This window comes from Synchiropus splendidus, chromosome 1 (genome assembly GCF_027744825.2).
Source record: "Synchiropus splendidus isolate RoL2022-P1 chromosome 1, RoL_Sspl_1.0, whole genome shotgun sequence".
Lineage (NCBI taxonomy): Eukaryota > Metazoa > Chordata > Actinopteri > Syngnathiformes > Callionymidae > Synchiropus > Synchiropus splendidus.
Genome location: NC_071334.1, coordinates 44706606 through 44726455, shown reverse-complemented (window position 1 = coordinate 44726455; position 19850 = coordinate 44706606). Strand labels below are relative to the sequence as shown.

Genomic DNA, 19850 nt, shown 5'->3' with positions numbered 1-19850 from the left:
CAATGATAATAATGAGGAGGGGGAGCGGGGGAGCTCTGCTGCCCCCTGCGGGCTCACAGTGGGAAGTGGTCATGCATAGGAATAAAAATCCTCTAATCTCCACACTGCAGACTGTAGTGCACATGTACACGCACCGACACACACACACGCTTGAGCTAAATGCGGCAGTAAATACGATTGTAGACGTATTTACCAACTGAAATAGCGCTGCATGCTGCAGTACGTGTTCAATATAAGCTCTTTGAGGGTGAAATCATCATCCCATTTACATTTAAACAATCTCAAATATTAAAACCAAGTGCCTTTAATCGTACAGACACTGTATGTTTTTTGTTTTTTACTATTTATATTTAATTCCAATGTAGGTCGTTTTGGCTTGTTTATATATGGCATTGTTTTTTATCACATCTTTTCTCAATTTTGCCATCGTTTGTAGGCGTTTATTATTATTGTTATTATTATTATTATTATTATTATTATTATTATTATTATTATGCAATTAAGGTTTTCACATTATATGAAGGCTCTTCTGTTTTGTTCCGTCTTTCTTTTTGCTTAACTTTTCTGCTTAACTGTTCTGCAAACGTTATGAATGTTAATGGAATTAAGACCTGACGTGTACACACCGTCCATCCCATTACAGTAAAAGAACTCAGTGTAACATACCTGTCAAGATGCACACGCGTATAGACGCACGACGAGACCCGCCCACTCGTCTCGTGCCTCCGCTCTGATTGGCTGGTTAAGAGACCAGCTCCCCCTTCTCTGCTGTGATTGGCCGCTCCTCCTCTTGGACATTACGTTATTCTTTACTCCACGCACACACATACTGGCAGCCGGGACGAGGGAAGACGTCATGGTTTGATTCCCGCTGCACTTGCAATGATTCTGACATTACTCGGCAAATTCCTCGGTCTAGAGGGACAATGAAGGTAAGTGTCGCGGCTCGTTCCTCCTGGGAACGCTTGGGGATACCTGCATTTTGTTTTTGCAGTTCATGTCCGTGTGTGCATGGTGTTCTCACGGGGATCCGGTGAACTTGTTAGCCTGAGCTGCTGCATCGCTCGTCGGTCTGTCGTGCAGATACATGCTATAGGCGCATTGTGCAGGGTCCTGGTGAGCCAACTGTGATAGTACCGTGGACTGGAGCCATTCATTCCGTCAGACTGTAATCCGCCGTAATGAGATGGCTGCGGTCGGAGGGTGAGCGGTGCGCGGGGATGCTCGGGATTCACCCCTGCTGTCGGAGCTGGTGGAGGAACACCGGGGTCTCCTCGGTGTGGGAGAGTGGTTGCACCACAGCGCGTGAGGAAGACGCTGGCGATGATGTCATTGGTGGTTTGGGGTGACCGCGGCAGGTAAAGGCTCTGTCACCGTCACCGCGGTGACTGATGGATCATAGATGCTGTCACGCATATGAGGCGGCTCTTTAGAATCTTTCAGTCCTGAGTGGTGTCGAGCTTTAACCAATTCCAATAGTAGGATTCATTATTGATGAGGGACGGTGAGTGAGTGGACATGACGCGCTAAGAAGCTGCGGAGAGCACGTATAACAGGACTCACTTCTGTGAGGTTCTTGGTCCCAATTGTGACCCTTTGCCCTGGTCTTTTTGGTTGGAATGGCAACTCGCCTTCTCTTATACGTTTATTTAGGTAGTTGTCGTTTTAAATGTTGCATTTAGTAATTTGTATTATTTTCTCCTCTCATCCTATAGTGAGGAAACTTGTGTCGTGCAGTGCGGAAGCATAATGGTCATGTGGATTATATGTAAAAGATACATGTATACATTTGGAAACTATGTTCCTCCAACAGGCACGTGGCACAACTGCCAACAGTCGACCACACGTTTAATATAATAGGAAGGTTGTATCATTCTGTCATAACGTAATGCTACAAAACTATGTGCAGGTCCTCCCTCTGAATGTTTTGGTAAGAGGAACTTGCCCTGTGTTAAACATTACAATGTTTAGTGTCAGCTTGTCGTGAGCAAAACTGACAACAATTGAAATTATTTTGATTGTGAATGTGGATAAATTAACAGCAAAAGCCATGACAATGATAATTCAATAATTGCAGCTAAAGTACAGATAAAAACAGTTCTCATGCCCAAACAAGGGGAATTCATTCCAATAAATACTATAAAAAAACATGCATTGAGTTCTTCTGTTATTATTTTAACATTCATGGCGGCCAATTCTTTCAGATAATATATTGTTCAAATGGATACTGCAGCAGGATTACATTTGATGTTGTGTGAGGTTCCTCCTCACTCGTCTCTGTTGACATTCAGTTTTGATGTGCAAACTGATTATGTGAAATGTTCAAAGAATATTCGGCTCCTATTCAGAATGAAAAAATATCTACGAGGAGATTAGATGTGTAAAAAAAGTCTGTTCTCTATTTTAAAACTGTGCTCTGTTGATCTGGTCAAGCGAAAAAATGATTGCGTAATGTCTGGTTTGTATATATTTTGTATTTAGAAATGTAGGTCTGATTGTCTTTTAGAAACATGAAGAGATGTTTTCAGCGATCCCTCTGGGCCGGTGTTGGACGTTGTGTTTTCAGACAGCTGCTCTGTTCTCGCTTCATCCAAAATATTCCCCCCCGGCTCGAGTCCTCCTCTGCTTTTAGAACAAAGCTTGGACTATTTTGCAGACACGAGACCAAACTTTCCCAATATTTACAGAGTTTATTATCAGCTGGGAGCAGCAGCTCACACACCCCCTCAATGTGTGTGTGTGTATGTAAGTCTTTTACTACTTCAGTCATCAGTTTAAGACTAAATCCAATAATAGAGTCATTTATTTTCTGGGCTATTTTCCATTTTTGAGCTCTGCCCCCGAAACACTGGCATACTGTATGATGCCAGAGACAAACAGGAAGAGAAGTCAGAGGAGAGACAGAGGAAATTAAAAGTCAGAAAGAGAGCGAGAGATTGAGAATCCAATCCTTTTGCCTTTTTCTCTGATTGTCACATCTTGTAGTTCACTATTTAGCCGTCATTGTCGTGTGAGTAGCACCGAAATAGCACCAACTCAACACAAATTTGTGTTTGTCTTAATTTGTCTATATTAATGGAAGTTTTGTACGCACATTGTCAGGTGGGCAGTAGCTGATCTAAGAAGTATCCAGACTACTACTCCCAGAAACCTATTTATGCATGGCGCAGATTCACATAATAACGTCCTGTGATCTTGGACACTAGGGGTATATATGAGTATGTGCCCGAGTCATAGGGTTACAATATCCATGTGACCTATTTGGACTCTCTCTCGCTCTCACTCCCATCCAGTCACGCTAAAAAAATCCTTCTGCCCCAAGAAGATCGTTCAGTTTTGAATGCAATATTTTGAACCTCAAGCAACAATGAGATCCCAGTGTCACCAGTCACCCTTACTGGTTTTGAATGTGCATCATGTGTCCCTAATAAATCCTCAGTAACCCTTGTTATTTTCTAAGGGTTAGTGTTTCTCAGTTCTTTGGACATACGTTTTGAGAGCTACATTTCCAAACTGGGCATTTTGTGACACATTTGAGGGAACAGGTGAGCCCAAAGTACATAAATATTGCGAGTATTAGTTTGTGGTTTTGGCAGGATGGCATTTTTGTTGGTCGTCAAACTGTGTCTGTCTTCCAGAATCCTTTTTCCACTCCATCCTGAGCCTTCTTTGTCACGTCTCCTCCTACTAGACATTTATTACAAGGCATTAGTAGAATCTAAATATTTCTGTTTGTGCTGGAGTCTGATTATCTGCGCACTGTTCCTAGAGTTCTAACCTTCTTCCAGTAAAAGTAAGTTAGCAAAAGTTATTTTTTGTTTTTTTACTTCATGACGCCCACAGATGGAGTTCAGCGTCTAACCTGAGCGACCTCACAACAGCTCAATAGTTCAACAACTTTCATGCCTGAAGTGAAGTCTATCAGCTATGTGTAGTTGAAGCAAAACTGAACATGACGGAAGTTCTGTTGCTTTATGCAATTCATTTCACAGTTTATTAGCACTAATAATTCATAGTTATTAGAAATTAGTTTGTGGTTTAATATGAGTGGTTTTATTATTAATCTAATTTGGATTAATGGCTTTAGTCAAATGACAGTGACCAAGTACAAAATAATTGTCCACTGGAATTAAATTTTTGTTTGTCTTTTATACCGAATAAAACTCAAGTGGATTTTAACACTGAAGGATGTAATTAATTCATGTGAAATTGTATGTTTTTAATGAAATGTGATTATCTGTGATTTTATTTCTTCAATATGCAGTAGATAAATATTTTTGTGTGCCACATAAAAGATAATTGTTTTTATTTAAGGTTTTCTCTAAATTGATTTATTCAGTAGAATTTTAGCCATCTGGGAATATATTTTTTGTTAAAAATAACATCAAAAATATTTGGAAAAATCGTCTTCATCCAACTTTTATTTACTTGACCTTAGCTGTGCAACATTTCAAATGATGAATTTAGTTTTATCCAAAGAGAGGACAAAAGTGACAATAAGTTGAAAGTCATATGTTTAAGCTGCTATTAATCTTAAGTTAGAACCAAGTGGGTCTAAGCTGATATAGATGGGTGAACTGCTCTGTGATGCCAAGTTTCTCCCTCTCAAGCCTTGCTCATCCAAATAAATGCGGCTTTGTTGACCTACTACCAAAATGCTGCTGAAGACAACACCAGTTGAGGTGAATTTAACAGTCTTAAAAGCCAATTTCCGTCCACCGAGCTGCAGAGGGAAGTCCCTCCCCCTCCCCCCAACGTTGCGACTGCACATATAGCGGTTCATGACGTTACATAACAACTCCCTAAGCAGATGGGTGAGGTCAGATCACAGGGCATTTGTGACAGGATGGTGTGGACGGTGGCCTTCGAGACGATGTGACGGGACTTTGTGAATTCCTTTGTTTTGGTGCGAGGAGCCGCCGACCACGGAGGGTTTACATTATGCTCATGTCAGCTATTGATTCCTCCGGGTGGAGGAGGAGGAACAGAAGACATATTCTCTCCTTGCTGGCCTCCCTCACCCTCCCTCTCTCATCAGTATGCTCAAAGAACCTCCCATCACGCCATCTTTTCTCTTCAGCAATGACCCGTTGTCATGTGGTCAGTAAAACACCTCGCTGACTTTTCCACTTGGTACGTTGGAGGCAAATATAACGCCTCTGTCGTTAATCCAGTCGTTGGCTGAGATGGTCTTTTTCTTGCTGAATATCATCAACACACGGAATCTGTGTTTCTTTTGATGTCTGTGTATGTCCTACAAAGGACAGACAAAATGCCCAGGGTGTCTGCTTCAAGCCCTTTCTTTTTTAAATGTTCGCCTCCAAATTAGCGTGTTCTTGCCTAAAAATGTAATAATGTGATGTCAACTAGCAAAGCACAATAACACAACTCCTGAGTTGTCAACTGATGTCGCCCAATAACCCTCTACAAAATGTTGAATGAACAACATATTTTGTCACCACATTGACATGATGTTGATTTATTTCAGTGATTCAATTGCATGCTGTGTTTTATAAGGTCAGGTTTCCTGTTACGCGCTCTGAATGGAGCTGAGCGGCAGTGAGTGAGCAGCAGCTGGGAAGACCCCGAAGAGTCAATGATGGTTCCCTCCAAACCTTCAATCCAGGAGGACGCTGCCAAAATTAAATAATCTGTTCCTTATCCCTTAGATTTCACTTAAATGTGCTCAGAAGTTTGAATTACGCAAATAACAGACAGAAAAGCAGCAACAAAAACACGCTCCTTGGTGGTGGAATTCTAAACAAAATATAAACAGTAAGTAGAAGGACGTGTGGCTCAGCGCCTCATCGAGAGCCATTGACAGTTTCACTGTACAGGCGGTGTGTACTGTCATGGCTTCATCTTTGAGACATGCATGTGCTACTGTCCTCTGCCTCTCCCCTCAAAAACGTCTATTTGTCTGACCTTCCTAACTGTCTCCAGATGAGCTGTCCTTCTAATCTCTTCTCAGATCTTGTCTTTTTTTCTGCTCAAGACCAACAACAACCTGACTTTGCTTCTTGCATTGTTTCTCTTCTTGAATTTATGTGTCAGCGTTTCGCTCCAAAGGTCTCTTCATGTGTGTACATTTTTGACACTGAAAATTATGGTTCATGACGTTTGGCTCCAGTATCAGGAGGTTTCATATAAAAATAATAAACCCAGAAAATGAGTGGGTTTAATGAGGCAATCGATCATTCTTTGTCGGATACTCATGACTAATAAATGAGAGAAAATGTCATCTAATTTTGTCTTTCTGGCCTTGGTATAATGACACAAGTCTTGCTGGTCCCATTTTTCACCACTTTGACTGGTCTCATGTTCTCAACCATTTGCCAAGGCGGGGGCTTCGTCCATGTGGGCGTCATGCTGCGGACTGCTGAACGAAGTGATGGGCACTGGCACGGTGCGGGCCCAGCAGCCAGGTTTCGGAGCCGGTGCGGGGCCCTTCCGCTTCGCCCCCAGCGCGGGATACTCCACCTACCCCCCCAGCAGCTCAGGGAGCGCCGGTCAGTTGTGCAAAGCCTGTGGACTGGCCTTCTCCGTCTTCAGACGCAAGGTAAGCAGTGATAAAGAGCTGACGCTCCACGTCCAGTTTTGTTATTGTGTGGACAGGAAAACACCGAGCTGGATGCCGGATAATCCTTCACATCCACGTTAAGTCATCTTTTTTAAGAATTATGTAATGGTAGTGTGCACAGGGCAGAGATGCCTCGGAGCACTCACGGTGCATTTAAGGCAACACTGCCATCTATAATTACTGAGACAGCGCCTGCACACAAAATATAAACACGTGACTCCTCCATGAAAAATAAAATGTGAGCCGCAGAAACAAGCTACGTTTAATAATCGTATTATACAGCCTGTTATATTGATTTTATATATATATATATATATATATATATATATATATTTATAAAACCTGCTCATTATAACTAATTAATTACAACATTATTATGATCAATTAATTAATTACAGCAAAAAATAATTTAACAGTTTTGCATTTAATGTAACAGTTTGCTCTCCAGACCACAGGGAACCTTTGTCAGTGCAGGAGTTCCTGGTCCACTGATCACACTGATGCACAAGACACGTGGCAGCTAGGATGATAACAACAACAACAAACATGGAGGAATCCCTGAACCAAAGCAAACAAAAGCTTCTGTTTGCTTTGGTTCAGGGATGTTTTTCACTACACAATGGCCAGGGTTTCCACTACTCTGAATGTACTTGAAATTCTTATGGCAATGGTAATTCTTATACAAATATTTTCAAGACATGAAAAGAGCTTTAGTTTAAACCAGGTGATATAAAAACTTGAATATAGACACCATCCTGATGTATTGTGCTATTGTCAAACTGATGGAGAATAAACAATATTTTGTTGTTTAAACGTATGTATGGCTCCATCACTTGATCAGTAATATACCAAATTCATTCAAATTGAAAAATGTGGTTCTTGTGGCAAATATTCTTAGACCATTAAACTGCGATTAAATGAGATTAATTCATCACAAATTGTCGAATTAACGAGATAATTTTTTTAAAATTGAATCCCACCCCTAATATATATATATATATATATATATATATTTTTTTTTTTTTTTTTTAACCTAGCCACTGAATTTCACCCAGCTGTGACTTTAATGCTATTGCCCTACATGCATTTTACTGTGTTAGGTTTGAAGTATTTATTATAAAGGTGAGAGATCAAGCATGTCACACTTGAGGACATCACTGCTCATCCAGAGTGCCATATTGTGTTTCATGAAATACTTATGAAATACATGAAATACAAAGGCCCACTAAAATAGTGTTTGTTACAGTATTGGATTTGTAGTGGAAGTCTTATAACGCGTTGCAAGTTCAAGTTCAAAGACCACGCTGAAATATTTATTGATATAAATAGCAAATTCACTGTAACAAACAGAGGAAAACTACATCAATGGGGATGAATAGTCACTAAAAATGATCAGTCGACTTATGGTTCAATTTCGATGTTTTGTCTAATCCATTTTAAAATTCAGTTTTTAACTCAGTGCCAGAGCAGGCAGATTGTTCTCAGATAAACCCAACTTTCCTCTTGGAAGTGTTTAAGGAAGGTCTGCCGACTTTTAGATTACGCCTAAGTTTCACAGACTTTCTGCTCTTTTCATTCTCTCTGACATTTCCAGGTCCTCAGCTGAAGTGAGTGCTTCAGTCTGACACCCTTCACACGCACTTCCATCCTCATACATACACCTGCTTTCTCTCTGATGCCAGGTTGCCTCTCTGTGTGCGTGTGTTCTATTGAGAGCGAAGTGAAGCGGCGGAGGAGGAACCATATGTGAGAGGAGGGCTATCCGTGAACTGGAGCGTATTTGTGAATGAGTGATAAGAGGACATGCAGAACTGAGGACGACCTTCTTTTCTCGCCTATTTGAAGTGTCACATCCACTCGACTGCTTTATCAGCAGACCATGATACACTCTTTAAATGTCAGACGTCCCTCAGCCAGAGATCGTGGAGTTATGGATTTGCTTCATTTGTATTCTTAAGGAAGTCGAGGAGTCAAAGGGTACTTTTTTCACATAATCTTTCTTTTAATTGTTTTTTTTTTTATCTTGTCATTTTACATTTACACCATTTCTCCTGTTTGAGAAAATGCCAGTGGAGCTACTTCAGAGAGGGGAGGGGCGAAGGTGGGGGGCGTCAGTCTGCGACAGGTGACTCACAGTCAGACAAGCTAGTAGAAGAAGCAGGAAATCAGAGAATTTAAAATAAAACAGGAAGTGGACATAACTGGAGCTGGGCAGGACATTCGTCATGTCTCATATTTTGTTTCCATGAAAATGTTGCCTCAATTACATGTATTTATAAAAATAAAACAAATCTTCAATGCTTTTTATTCCGAGGGTGTAGTGTTCTATTACCATCTCTTCCCTTTCTTAATATAATATGCATGACACTCTTTGCATAAGTTCAATAAAGCCCATGTTTTTTATTTACACTTTAGTTATATTAAAATAATCTGTTTGGTCATCTTAAAGTACCAATAACCTGTATATTTTCATATTAACATCCAGTCCTTTTTTTATGAATTTTTTGTATTTTCTTTATGATTCTCTTTTTCCTGTATTTCGTCCCTCCTATAGAAAGTGGCTGACAGATCAGGAAGCAGAGCAGAGATGAGAGGAGGATTGCAAATTTAGTGTTAAAGTCATGCCAGATGGTTGTTTCAACAAGGCCTGAGATATTTTCAACAACTGGCCATGTGAACTTTGTTACCACCATCCGAGTCTGATGCTTAGACATTCATCCTAATGTGAATTCATGCTCCAACAAGCAATAAAACAGTACTGAAGTATTGTAACAGGGTGTCCATCCCCACCTCAGCTATCAAGGGTTCTTTTTCAAGATTTCTATTTTTTAATTTGTATACTTGTAAAACAATACAGCCAGCCTGTATGGAAACTAGTACCTTGATCTTTCAGGTACCTGGATGCACTGTTAAATCTTGTTATTACTACACACTTGTTTGTTAAAATCACTCACAGCTTCACTTCTTCCTTAATCTGAGTGCGTTCTCCACAGTCATTGTGTTGTTCTTTAGGGCATACATTTACATTGCTATTCTTTTAGCATGTTACAGATGGAAAATCTGAATCAACCGACAGTATTATTAGTTCTGTTGGCATGTTGCTCATATTTTCCCATATGTTTACTCATATTTTAACTTTGCACAAAGTGGTGACTTTTTAAATTTTATTTTAACTATTGCTCCGCCCACTCCAGGAGAAGCTGGTAAACTGGTGCTTCACTACCTCTGCCTTAAAGGTTATCTGTCACTCAAAGTGCTTTTGGACTTCAGCCTGTGTTTAGTTGGGTGATGTTAAGACTTGATATGTCTGCTCTCTCCTGACAGCACGTCTGCTGCGACTGTAAGAAGAACTTCTGTGCCCTGTGCTCGGTTCTCCAGGAGAACCTGCGCTGCTGCACCACGTGCCACCTCCTGCGAGGAACCGCCTTCCAGAGACCTCGATTGATGCAGCTGCGGGTCAAAGACCTGCGTCAGTACCTGTTGCTGCGCAACATCCCCACCGACACATGCAGGGAAAAGGAAGATCTGGTGGACCTGGTGCTCTGTCACCAGGGGCAAAGCGAGATCCCCAGGCCTGTGATGGAAGAGAACGAGGAGGACGAAGAGGAGGAGGAGGACGAAGGCCCGCAGGAAGAGGAGGACGACGACGACACAGACAGTCTCCATTCTAACGCAGCGTCTCCTCCCTCCCCGGCTCACTCCGCCTCTGATCAGTCTGTGGCTTCTGCCTCTCAGGGAGTCGTGCTCTCACCCAGTGACAGCTCAGGGACCACCAGCCAGGTCTGACACTACTCTTCTTTCCCTCACACATCATTAATTTACCTCCAAGTGTTGCGGAGACAAACAAACACACTCTCCAGTGCATCATTCCAGCGCTGCTTTGTCTCTTTTTGTCTCTTTTTATTCCCTCCTCCATCTGCTTTTGTTTCTCTTGAATGAACATTCTGTCAATCTGCTCTTCAGTTCATCCCTTCATTGAAAAAAAAAAAAAGAAACACCACAGCCGCATTCCACGTGACATCTGGAAACAGCTGTATTAGTTTTGTCCGTGAGTCTGTGCGTCAGTTTGTGTGTGTGTGTGTGTGTTTGTTTGTGTGAGCGCAGATCTTGCCGACCAGCCGTGCGGCTTAAGCCCTTTGCCTTTTTTAGTTCTGTTACATGTGCTGAGTCAGTTATGTAACAGACTCGCAGGTTGAGAACTCCCTGGGGCAACACGACTGCAGCCAACAACACACTCAGTTGCACATGCATCTCTCACCTACCTCTCTTGAGACAACCTATTCTGCAGGATGCTTTTGTTTAGACCATTCATGTCTGACAAAATCTAATGTCAATATGTGAACAACTCGTTTTTTGGCTTTGTATCACATTTAATCACAAACTATTTTCGTAGTTGATGTCAATCAAATGCAGTAAATATATGTTATGCTCATATATTTGATTTGTATCTGACAAAACAAAAAAAGTAATTTATTGAAAAAATGTAATAAAATTAGGTGCGGGATTCGAAAAAATAATCTAATTAGAGAATTTGTGATGAATTAATCTCTATTAATTTAACGGTATAATAATATTTGCCACAAGAAGCCACATTTTTCAATCGGAATTAAATTTGGTATATTACTGAATCAAATGATGGACCCATACATACATTTAAACAACAAAATATTGTTTATTTTGCATCAGTTTGACAATAGCACAATAAATCACGATGGTGTCTATAATCAAGGTTTTATATCACCTTATTTAAACTAACGCTCTTTTAATGTCTCGATAATATTTGTATAATCTTGGCGGTTTGAATAACACCAGAGAAGAAATTTTCACAGAATCTAGGAATTCATGACACGTGGACGTCCTGGTAGAGAACCTGCCCAAGAGGCAGTGGCAGCTACTCACTGAATTGGTCCTCCTTAACCGAATCGCTCCAGACTAGTTCTGGTGCAGAGATGCTGGAGAGGAGACTCAAATCAAAACTAGGTCAATGCTGTGTGGTTTACAAACTGCATCTCTGCACATGTGACTGCTATTGACTCCCACTGCTTTCCTGCAGCTCTCCTAAACACAGCGGAGATTTACTGCCCGCCCTCCTGCTCAGGAGAAGAATGAAAAATGAATGGATGATTAAATTGCTGTCTCGCTCTTACGCTCCACTTTCCAGACTGCTGCTCAAATGCAATCGATAGATTTAATAAACTAATGCATTTCATACTGGTTTGAAAGCTGTTTTACTACGGAAAACAAGCACGTCAGCGGTCTTAAATTTAGCGAAAGATCATGTTGTACATATATGTTTGTGTTCATCTGAGCGTCACCATCAGATGTGGGCCAGAAAAAAAACATAGACGCTGGCCGTTATTGCTAATAATAGTGAAGGTCCAGTGCGTCTGGCCACCATATATCTTCACTCTATCTTGGCTTGGATTTTCTTGGAATATTTCAAGCTTGGTGAAAATATGAGGGTGGATGGGGCACATTGGTTTCTCAGGACACAGTATACATTCCTCATTTATTATGCTGTATAACACAGGTGGGCAATTCAATTTCCTAAGGGGCCAGGTTATATATTGTGACCGTTGAGAGGCTGTCAAACCCAAAGAAAGAAGTGTAAGATATAATAAAATTCAAGTGATGACATGTGTGATTATGAAATTACAGTGTAAAATGCACAGAAAATGTCAGTTTGTTGCGTTTTATTTAATTTAAACCACAGATTAAACCAATGTGTCTCATACATTTCAAAATCTACTTTAAATTCTGATGTATTTTAAGGGACAAAAAACACTCCGAAAATAGCCAACAGAAAAGAGGAACAAAGAAAAAATAATCACACGATAAAGTTATGTTTCAATTGCATCATAATAGACAAAAAACTTTCAGAGACAACAACAACAATGTCAGTTTTATAGTTTTACAGTGACTCCAGGAGGGCCACATACAGTACAGTCAAAGGGCCGTATTTGCACTTGGCCCAGGTGTGCTGTATAAGATGGCAAAGAGAGCTAAGCCAGAAGCCATAGAGCTATGATGAGCTGGGCTTTTACATATGACCCATTACTGATCGTCTGGTCAGGACATTAAGTTGTCAAAGAGCAGCATGGTGCTACTTGACAGTCCAGCCATTAGCACTGCGTGCTAATGGCTGGACTGCGAAATATTAATTTGTTGATGTGATGGTTTATTTATTTTGGATCAGTTTTGAACTGATACTTTTTGTTAGTTTCACCTGCAAACATCCATTTTCAGTTAACCAGAGTTGCGGGGAGGGTTACTGGGCGAGAGGCAGGAATACACCCTGGACAGATCGCACGCACAAACACACACACACACACCTTGGGGCAATTTTAGAGTTAGTCCAGTTAACGTAGTGAGCATGTCTTTGGCTTGTGGGAGGAAACTGGAGTACCCGAAGGACGCGCCACTGTTCCATCTACTTGCAAACAGTAAGCAAAGAAAACTATAACATAGCCACAATATTCACATTTCACCTTGGAACCTAAAGCAGCTTGACAAAAAGGTGGTCTAACAATTGAAAGCAAAAATGTTAGTTGGAATATAATGTTCAGTTCCAGTTTGAGCCACCTTTGATACAAATCCTCCCATACTTTGTTATTATTTATCATTAACATTAAAATTTAATTGTATATAATACAACCACTCCATTTGAAACACAAAAGGATTTCTGTGCAAAATGTATGATATCTGAGAATGTGTCAAATTTGAAGGGTGTCCGAAAACGTTTTTTCTGCCACTGTAGCCTCTTGCAAGAGAGGTTGGATTTGACCTTTTATTGACGGGTCTGTAGGCGCTGACAGGATTTTGAGAAAATTCAAACACCATCTGAAAGCAGAGACCCTGGTTTCCACTGAGAGAACTGCTAGAGTTGCTCAAATTTACATGCAAGTGCGTCAAGAGTTGAATCCCTCTGCCCCCCACTTGTTACATGACCCCAATCCAACAGCCACAACAAAAAAATACTCCTCTGTTAATGCTTAAAATTGTGGCATGTGGGATGTTATTCTTTGGTGTTGCAGTGATAATAACATCACCAGGAAAGACAGACCACTCTGATCAAATTTCATTCCCACTCACGCTAGCAAAAATCCCAACAAGGGTCCAGTGGCAGCTTGTGTGTTTCTGTCACGACACATGAGCAGCCACTGAGGGCTTTCTATCGCGCCACATTTAGTGGTGTTTCGCAAATGGTTATGACATCATTTCTCTTTCAGTGTGTTTATTGGATTTGAGATTATGCCAAGTTAATATGATAATCTGACCTGGTGTTTAGCCCTGACCGTAACCTAACCCTGGCTGTAACCTTGAAGTGTAAGGACTGGGTGGTTTCTTTGCTACTGTGGAGCTGAGTCATCTTTAAACACTCAGACGAGTGGTGCTGCCATCCCTACAGCTCCACTGGCTCTCACGGGTGCATCAGCAAGAAGTGACAGGATGGATGAAAGACGAAAGCTCAAGGCCGTGGCTCCTGTTAGAGTACAGCTGACTTGGTGTTTGGAAAACACTTGGCAGGACCAGATCTGAGTTAGTAACATCAGAGGCAGTCTACAAACCACGAAGGTTGTGTCACGCAGCTAATAAAGAGGAGCAATCTGGGAGTGAGATCCTGACAGACTTGCATGCGTATTGACACTACTAGCAATGGCTAAATGAGGCATCATAAAGCGTTTCAACACACTGTGTTGATACTGTGTCACTGAATGTTGCCACCTTTCCTCCCACAGTCCATACAGAAGTTAATCTGCGTCCCAAATTGTCTGCTGGCATGAGTGTCTGGCTGTCTGTCTGCCTGTCCAGGGTGTCCCTCACCTCACAGCTACCTGAGTGTTTGAGTCGTGTTATTCAAAGAGAGATGGTCTTGTTGACAGAATCATTCCTCCCCGGGCGTTGCTTATTTATACTGAAAGCTGTGGAATGAAAGTGTCTCGTCGAAGAAAGTTTGAAGAGATACATCTGGTGTGTGTGTGTCTCGGTGGAGTCTGCTCTGTGGAAGGTCTGATGTCTGATCAGGGAGGCGCTCCAGCAGCTGATGGATTCATTATTAACAGGCACACGCAGTAGACTGAGGTCTGCCTGAGCGTCGTGAAGCAAAGACCAAGCTGTTTTTGCATGATATCACGCGTTATCACCAGCTCCTGCTTCCAACCAGCTGTCTCTTCCGAGGATGATAAAACAATAAAAGGACGATATTGTCGCTTCAAAGCACACGAACCGAGATAATTCTGAGCTGTACATTTGAACAAAACGACGGCTCTTTGCTTTCTTCGTCTTCACAGCCAGTTCACTGCTGAAATGATCTTTAAACTGAGTTGGGTCTTATCCTTCTGACAGCTTCAAGAGTTAACGTGCCGATAGCTGAGCTGATATTTCCTCCAGTCTGAGAGAAATAAACACGTTGCACTTTTGATCTTTCGGATTCAAAGATCAGACACATCAGTCTCCTACAGCTGTTTGGTACTAGTTTTAATACTCATCCGACGACAGCTGCTCCTCCTCTCTCAGATACTCCACTTTCTCTCACGTTCTTTCTGCCTCTGTTAACTGCTACTACTGTGCATACTGCTACTGCTAAAATGTACTACTAAACCCACTACTGCGACAGCCACTGCAATACTTCACTGCAATACCACTACTGCTACTCTTAGGACGACACCCTGTTACCCCCACAACTAACTATGATAGTACTGCCATTACTGCTGCCACCACTACTGCCACTTTTCCTGCAGTGACAACTGTTACAGACACTACTGCCAGGTCTACAGTTTTTACCATTTCAATTGTCTCTTGCTATTCTCACCACTACTGCAGTGGTAGTAACTATTATTGCAGTCTCTATTAGCACCACTGTTAGTATACTACAGTGATAGTTACAGCTGCCAAATACTGCTAGTCCTGCAGCAAATTCTTTGAGGGTAAAAAAGTATATATCGGTAAACAGGCTTTTAGCTAGGGCCACCAGATGCCGCCATATACTGGCGTAATCTGGCGGCCAAGCTATGGTCATGTTTTGCAGATGCCCAAACGCCCTCCTAGCTAAAAGCCTGTCGCTAAATATTTTTCCTTTAGTCTCACAGAAACATGACGACCATGACTGTAGCTACTCTTAGTTGCATCTGCCATAGAAGTGGATAAAGCTCTAGCATGACTCCATTGTGAAATACTGCTATTTAAAACAGCCACAGCGCACAACCACAGCTACTACTGTTACAATGTAACAGCTTTTGAAAGTTTGTTGTTTCTGTTGACACGCATGACGTTTGTCATACTCCCTTTTCAGCTCTTATTTTTCTTTTCCCATATTTTGAATCAGAGAACTCTTTTTTTTTATATGCCTGATAAGAAGACGTCTTTAAGTATGTTACACTTTACAGCATGTTGTGCTCTGAGGCTGTTAAATCTGAAATCATATTCCTGTCATAAATAGACACCATTACGAGTCAGATGGGTATCATTAAAAAAACTTCACAGCTTCCCGTAAAGGAAAAAGTTATTCTTCTTCAGCCAGATGATCCGCATGTTTCCTCTGGGTAATTTTCTGTTTACATCTTTTCTGATCGTAAATTTCACATTTCAAGCCTGTTGTTTGTGACACGCCAGATTTACCGTCTCAATATGTCTGATGGTGTTTTTATTGGTGTTTTGGCATACAAGTATTCATGTTTTCTTGATGTGTCTGCTGCCACAGGAGCACGAGGGGACTCCCACAGCATCCCTCTTGAATCTGGATAACTCTGAGAACATCATCGAGGTAGGGACGACGAGCTCTGTTCGCTCCTGTGTGTATTGGCTTACAACCGCCGTTTGCTTCCGACAGGTCAGCCCGGCGACGCAGAGGAGGATCAGGGCCTCGCTGTCGGACCTGGATACTGAGGAGGCCATAGAGAACCTCTCTGTCCGGCAGCTGAAGGAGATCCTGGCCAGGAACTTTGTGAATTATTCCGGCTGCTGTGAGAAGTGGGAGCTGCTGGAGCGTGTGCATCGACTCTACAGGGAGAACGAACAGAACAGAAAATCCAGTAGGTCTTAATCCTCTGAGTCTAAGATTTCTTTTCTACTCTAACTAGTGACATGCTCCTCCTTTTCTTTCAGTGGAAAACGTCAGCATAACCGCAGGTAATTTAATAACGTCAGTCGCATGAGTTGCCTTATCATTACATATCATCTCATCGCTCTTGCGGCTATTATTACTCCTGCGATATGCATTAGCCTTTTATTACAACAGCAATGTGATATCAGCTACTGATAATAACATGTATAGTACTGATATCATAACTGCCACGTGTATTTTTAGTCCTATCGCAATACAGTTTTACCTCATTAACCTGTGGCATTAATACTTATCATACTGCGAAGATTGTCAACACTACAACTTAATACTAATCACATTCATTAATTTTTTTTACTGAAGTTGTTTATTGTATAACTACTGTCCTGTACTGTTGTGTGTACCAGCACAATATTTCAACATGTGCCACTTCTGAGGCAGTTTCTGCTGCTAATACAGCGATAGTAGCCATATTATTGCTGTATTATATGCTTTGAGTTCAACAATCACCAGAGGTGTTTGGTCGATTCTTTTAATAGCACAGTAATCCTTTTCCACATCCCCGTTCCTGTGGCACCCTGGATATGCTGGAGATTTCTCACTCTGAATATTAGCTTTTTTTTTATCATTTTTGCCCTTCAAATTTGGCTTGTCCCAACTAAAAACGGTAGCGATGTATATGTGTTTAAATAGAAATGGTGCGTTAAACTCGTGTAGATTTGCGATAATGTAATCCCAGAAGAACAGCGGGATTTACTGCGTGATGTTATTGTTGTTTCTCATCTGCATCCGAAACACTAACACACTTCTTTATGGCAACCCCAGTTGTAGCGTATCCCCCTCCGCTGTGCAACAGTGGAGTGCGAGGTAAGACATGTCTGTGTGCGCCGTGTCATGTGACTGCTGCATGCACAGGGAAGGCACGAGGCTGCAGACGTCGTCCCCCTCCATCCACTTCATTATCTCCTGACAGCTCTTGAGTCATCACCGCCATCTGACTCCACGTTGTGTCATGTCTCTCATCATCACCATCATCTTTCTCCATGAGTGTTCATTAGAGCTTTTTGCTGCCGATGACCCATCACATGAGCTGAGTGCTGCTGAGCGTTTCCTCCAGGTGTTATTACACTGTGGGGCCCTGGGCTTGAAGTGCAGTCGACACAGGGCCCTTCAGGAGTCACAAACACGAACTGCATTTCATGTTTAAAGCAGGGGTTCTGAACCTTTTTGCGAACCTGTGCCAGAACAAATGATTCATGACTCTTGATTTCATTTGTGATCAATAACCATATTTAATGTACTTACACATAAACAAACCAAAACCTTGTGAAATGACATGAAACCATGTGATCAGCGCAAAGATATTTATTTGTCATGGAAAAGTTCAACCAGCTGCAGAACCAGGTGCAAGTCATGTTCATTAAATTTAAAGATAAAACGAAAAAAATACACTTCATGCAAACTGAAAAAAATAAAATTCTGAATAAAGCAAATATAATAAAACCATGTCTAAATATCATAAAATAAAAGAATATATTTTGTGTAAACCCCTGAGAAGATATAAGTAAAGTGTAAATAAAAGTATCGCCATAAAATTAATTTCAAAAACTGCTTAACTTTCTTCATTTTTTCTTTTCAAGAACTCCTCCATAGTTAACTATCACAGATTTGCAGTTGTCAAGTCAATTCAGTGACACACTACTGCCACCATACGTGGCTCATGTATTAAAACTGAGTTGTAAAACATTAGGAGTAAAACTGAGCTGTAAAACAAAAAACTTTTAGCGGCCCTCTAGGAGGCGCTCGCGGCCCTATGGTTAAGAATCACAGGTTTAAAGGAAGCCGTGATGTCCCTTACTTGAATCCACCGCAGCCTTGCTGAACTGTACTGAAGTCAGAGCAGGCTATTTTGGAACATGACTCAGTGGAGCTGCCTCATTCTACGTCCTCTCAACTAAAAACCCCGTGCAGTATATGTTGTGCCGATTGACCACAGTGCCCCCCAGTGTCCAATCCGAGCAATAATCAATAATGGAACCCGTTAATTCCATCATTGAAAGGTGTGAGGGTATATGCTCATTTTAAAAATGTTCTGGTCACATGACTTGTTTCTTACAACACTCTCCTTCCTCAGACGGCGTCAAAGCCCAGCTGGCCTCGGACGAGAACCTTTGTCGCATCTGCATGGATGCCATCATCGACTGTGTGCTGCTGGAGTGCGGTCACATGGTCACCTGCACAAAGTGCGGCAAGAGGATGAGCGAGTGTCCCATCTGCAGGCAGTACGTGGTGCGGGCCGTCCATGTCTTCAAGTCCTAGGTGCTGGATCCAAGATAGGCAGGGAACACCTGCCCCGGACCATGGTCCCAAGACTGTGGAGCCCACCCAGGTTCTTTCTCCCCCCTCCCACCACCACCACCACCACCCCACCCCCATCCTCATCTGTCCAGTGGCCGACTGAGACTGTTTAAAACTCAGCAGCGATGGTTCTGAAGAACAGCCGGGTGGAAACACAAGAGGGTTTGAGACAACACGGTGCCACAACAGGCTGGAGCCTTCAGTGTGCAATATCACATAGAAGAGAGTTTTATAAAGATATCTATTGTTGACGTGCATCAAGTCGTCTCACCTCACCGACTAGAAGGTGCAGGATGCTGAGAACTTGCCTTCAGTTTATATTTACTTTCAGTTTCACAGCGTCATGTGTGGAGTGAGTGAGTGTGTGTGAGTGAGTGAACGCCCTTCTTACTGAAAAAAAAAAAAAAAAACATTGCCATTTCAAACTGAAATCTATGATGGTCGTGAAAGAATTGTGGCAGAATCCTACTTTTCCTTTTCAGTCTGAGGACAACGTGAAGGAGCGTGTTAAGCTTTAAAAATTAAATGGGAGTGAAACATAAATTGTTACTTGGGTATATATATATATATATATATATATATATATATATATATATATATATATATATATATATATATATATATATATATATATAGCTACATTATAAAATATAAAAAGCATATATTTGTTATTGTTATGGAAGTGAGACAACCTGACTGGATTGTCTGACCAAACAAAAGGTTTGTGCTCGGAGCCCGGTCCCTCCTACATTTTAACAACATGTGATGATCAAAGTTAAAACGGTCTGTTTTCTGGTTGAAAGGCATGAGCTGTTTACAAAATCAATTCCCTTTGAAGGTCATGATTCATTA

The 19850-nt window shown here is 41.5% G+C and overlaps 1 protein-coding gene across 2 annotated transcripts; it reads left to right on the top strand.

Moving 5' to 3' along the window:
• Nucleotides 1-801: 801 nt before the first annotated feature.
• rnf34b (ring finger protein 34b) lies at nt 802-19582 on the top strand. 2 transcript variants are annotated; one of them, XM_053853782.1, is made up of 8 exons: nt 802-932; nt 6341-6559; nt 9905-10360; nt 16281-16343; nt 16410-16611; nt 16685-16708; nt 17466-17507; nt 18775-19582. In XM_053853782.1, exons 1-8 carry the CDS (start codon nt 927-929, stop codon nt 18957-18959), a joined length of 1197 nt encoding a protein of 398 aa, XP_053709757.1. In that variant the 5' UTR covers nt 802-926; the 3' UTR covers nt 18960-19582. The 2 variants fall into 2 exon arrangements, with proteins under 2 accessions (XP_053709757.1, XP_053709758.1); XM_053853783.1 differs by lacking the exon at nt 17466-17507.
• Nucleotides 19583-19850: the final 268 nt, after the last annotated feature.

Coding starts and splice junctions, on each gene's coding strand:
- rnf34b (XM_053853782.1), top strand. Junction 10,361..16,280: donor GCTCAGGGACCACCAGCCAG/GTCTGACACTAC, acceptor CTGCTGCCACAG/GAGCACGAGGGGACTCCCAC. Junction 16,709..17,465: donor AAACGTCAGCATAACCGCAG/GTAATTTAATAA, acceptor TGGCAACCCCAG/TTGTAGCGTATCCCCCTCCG.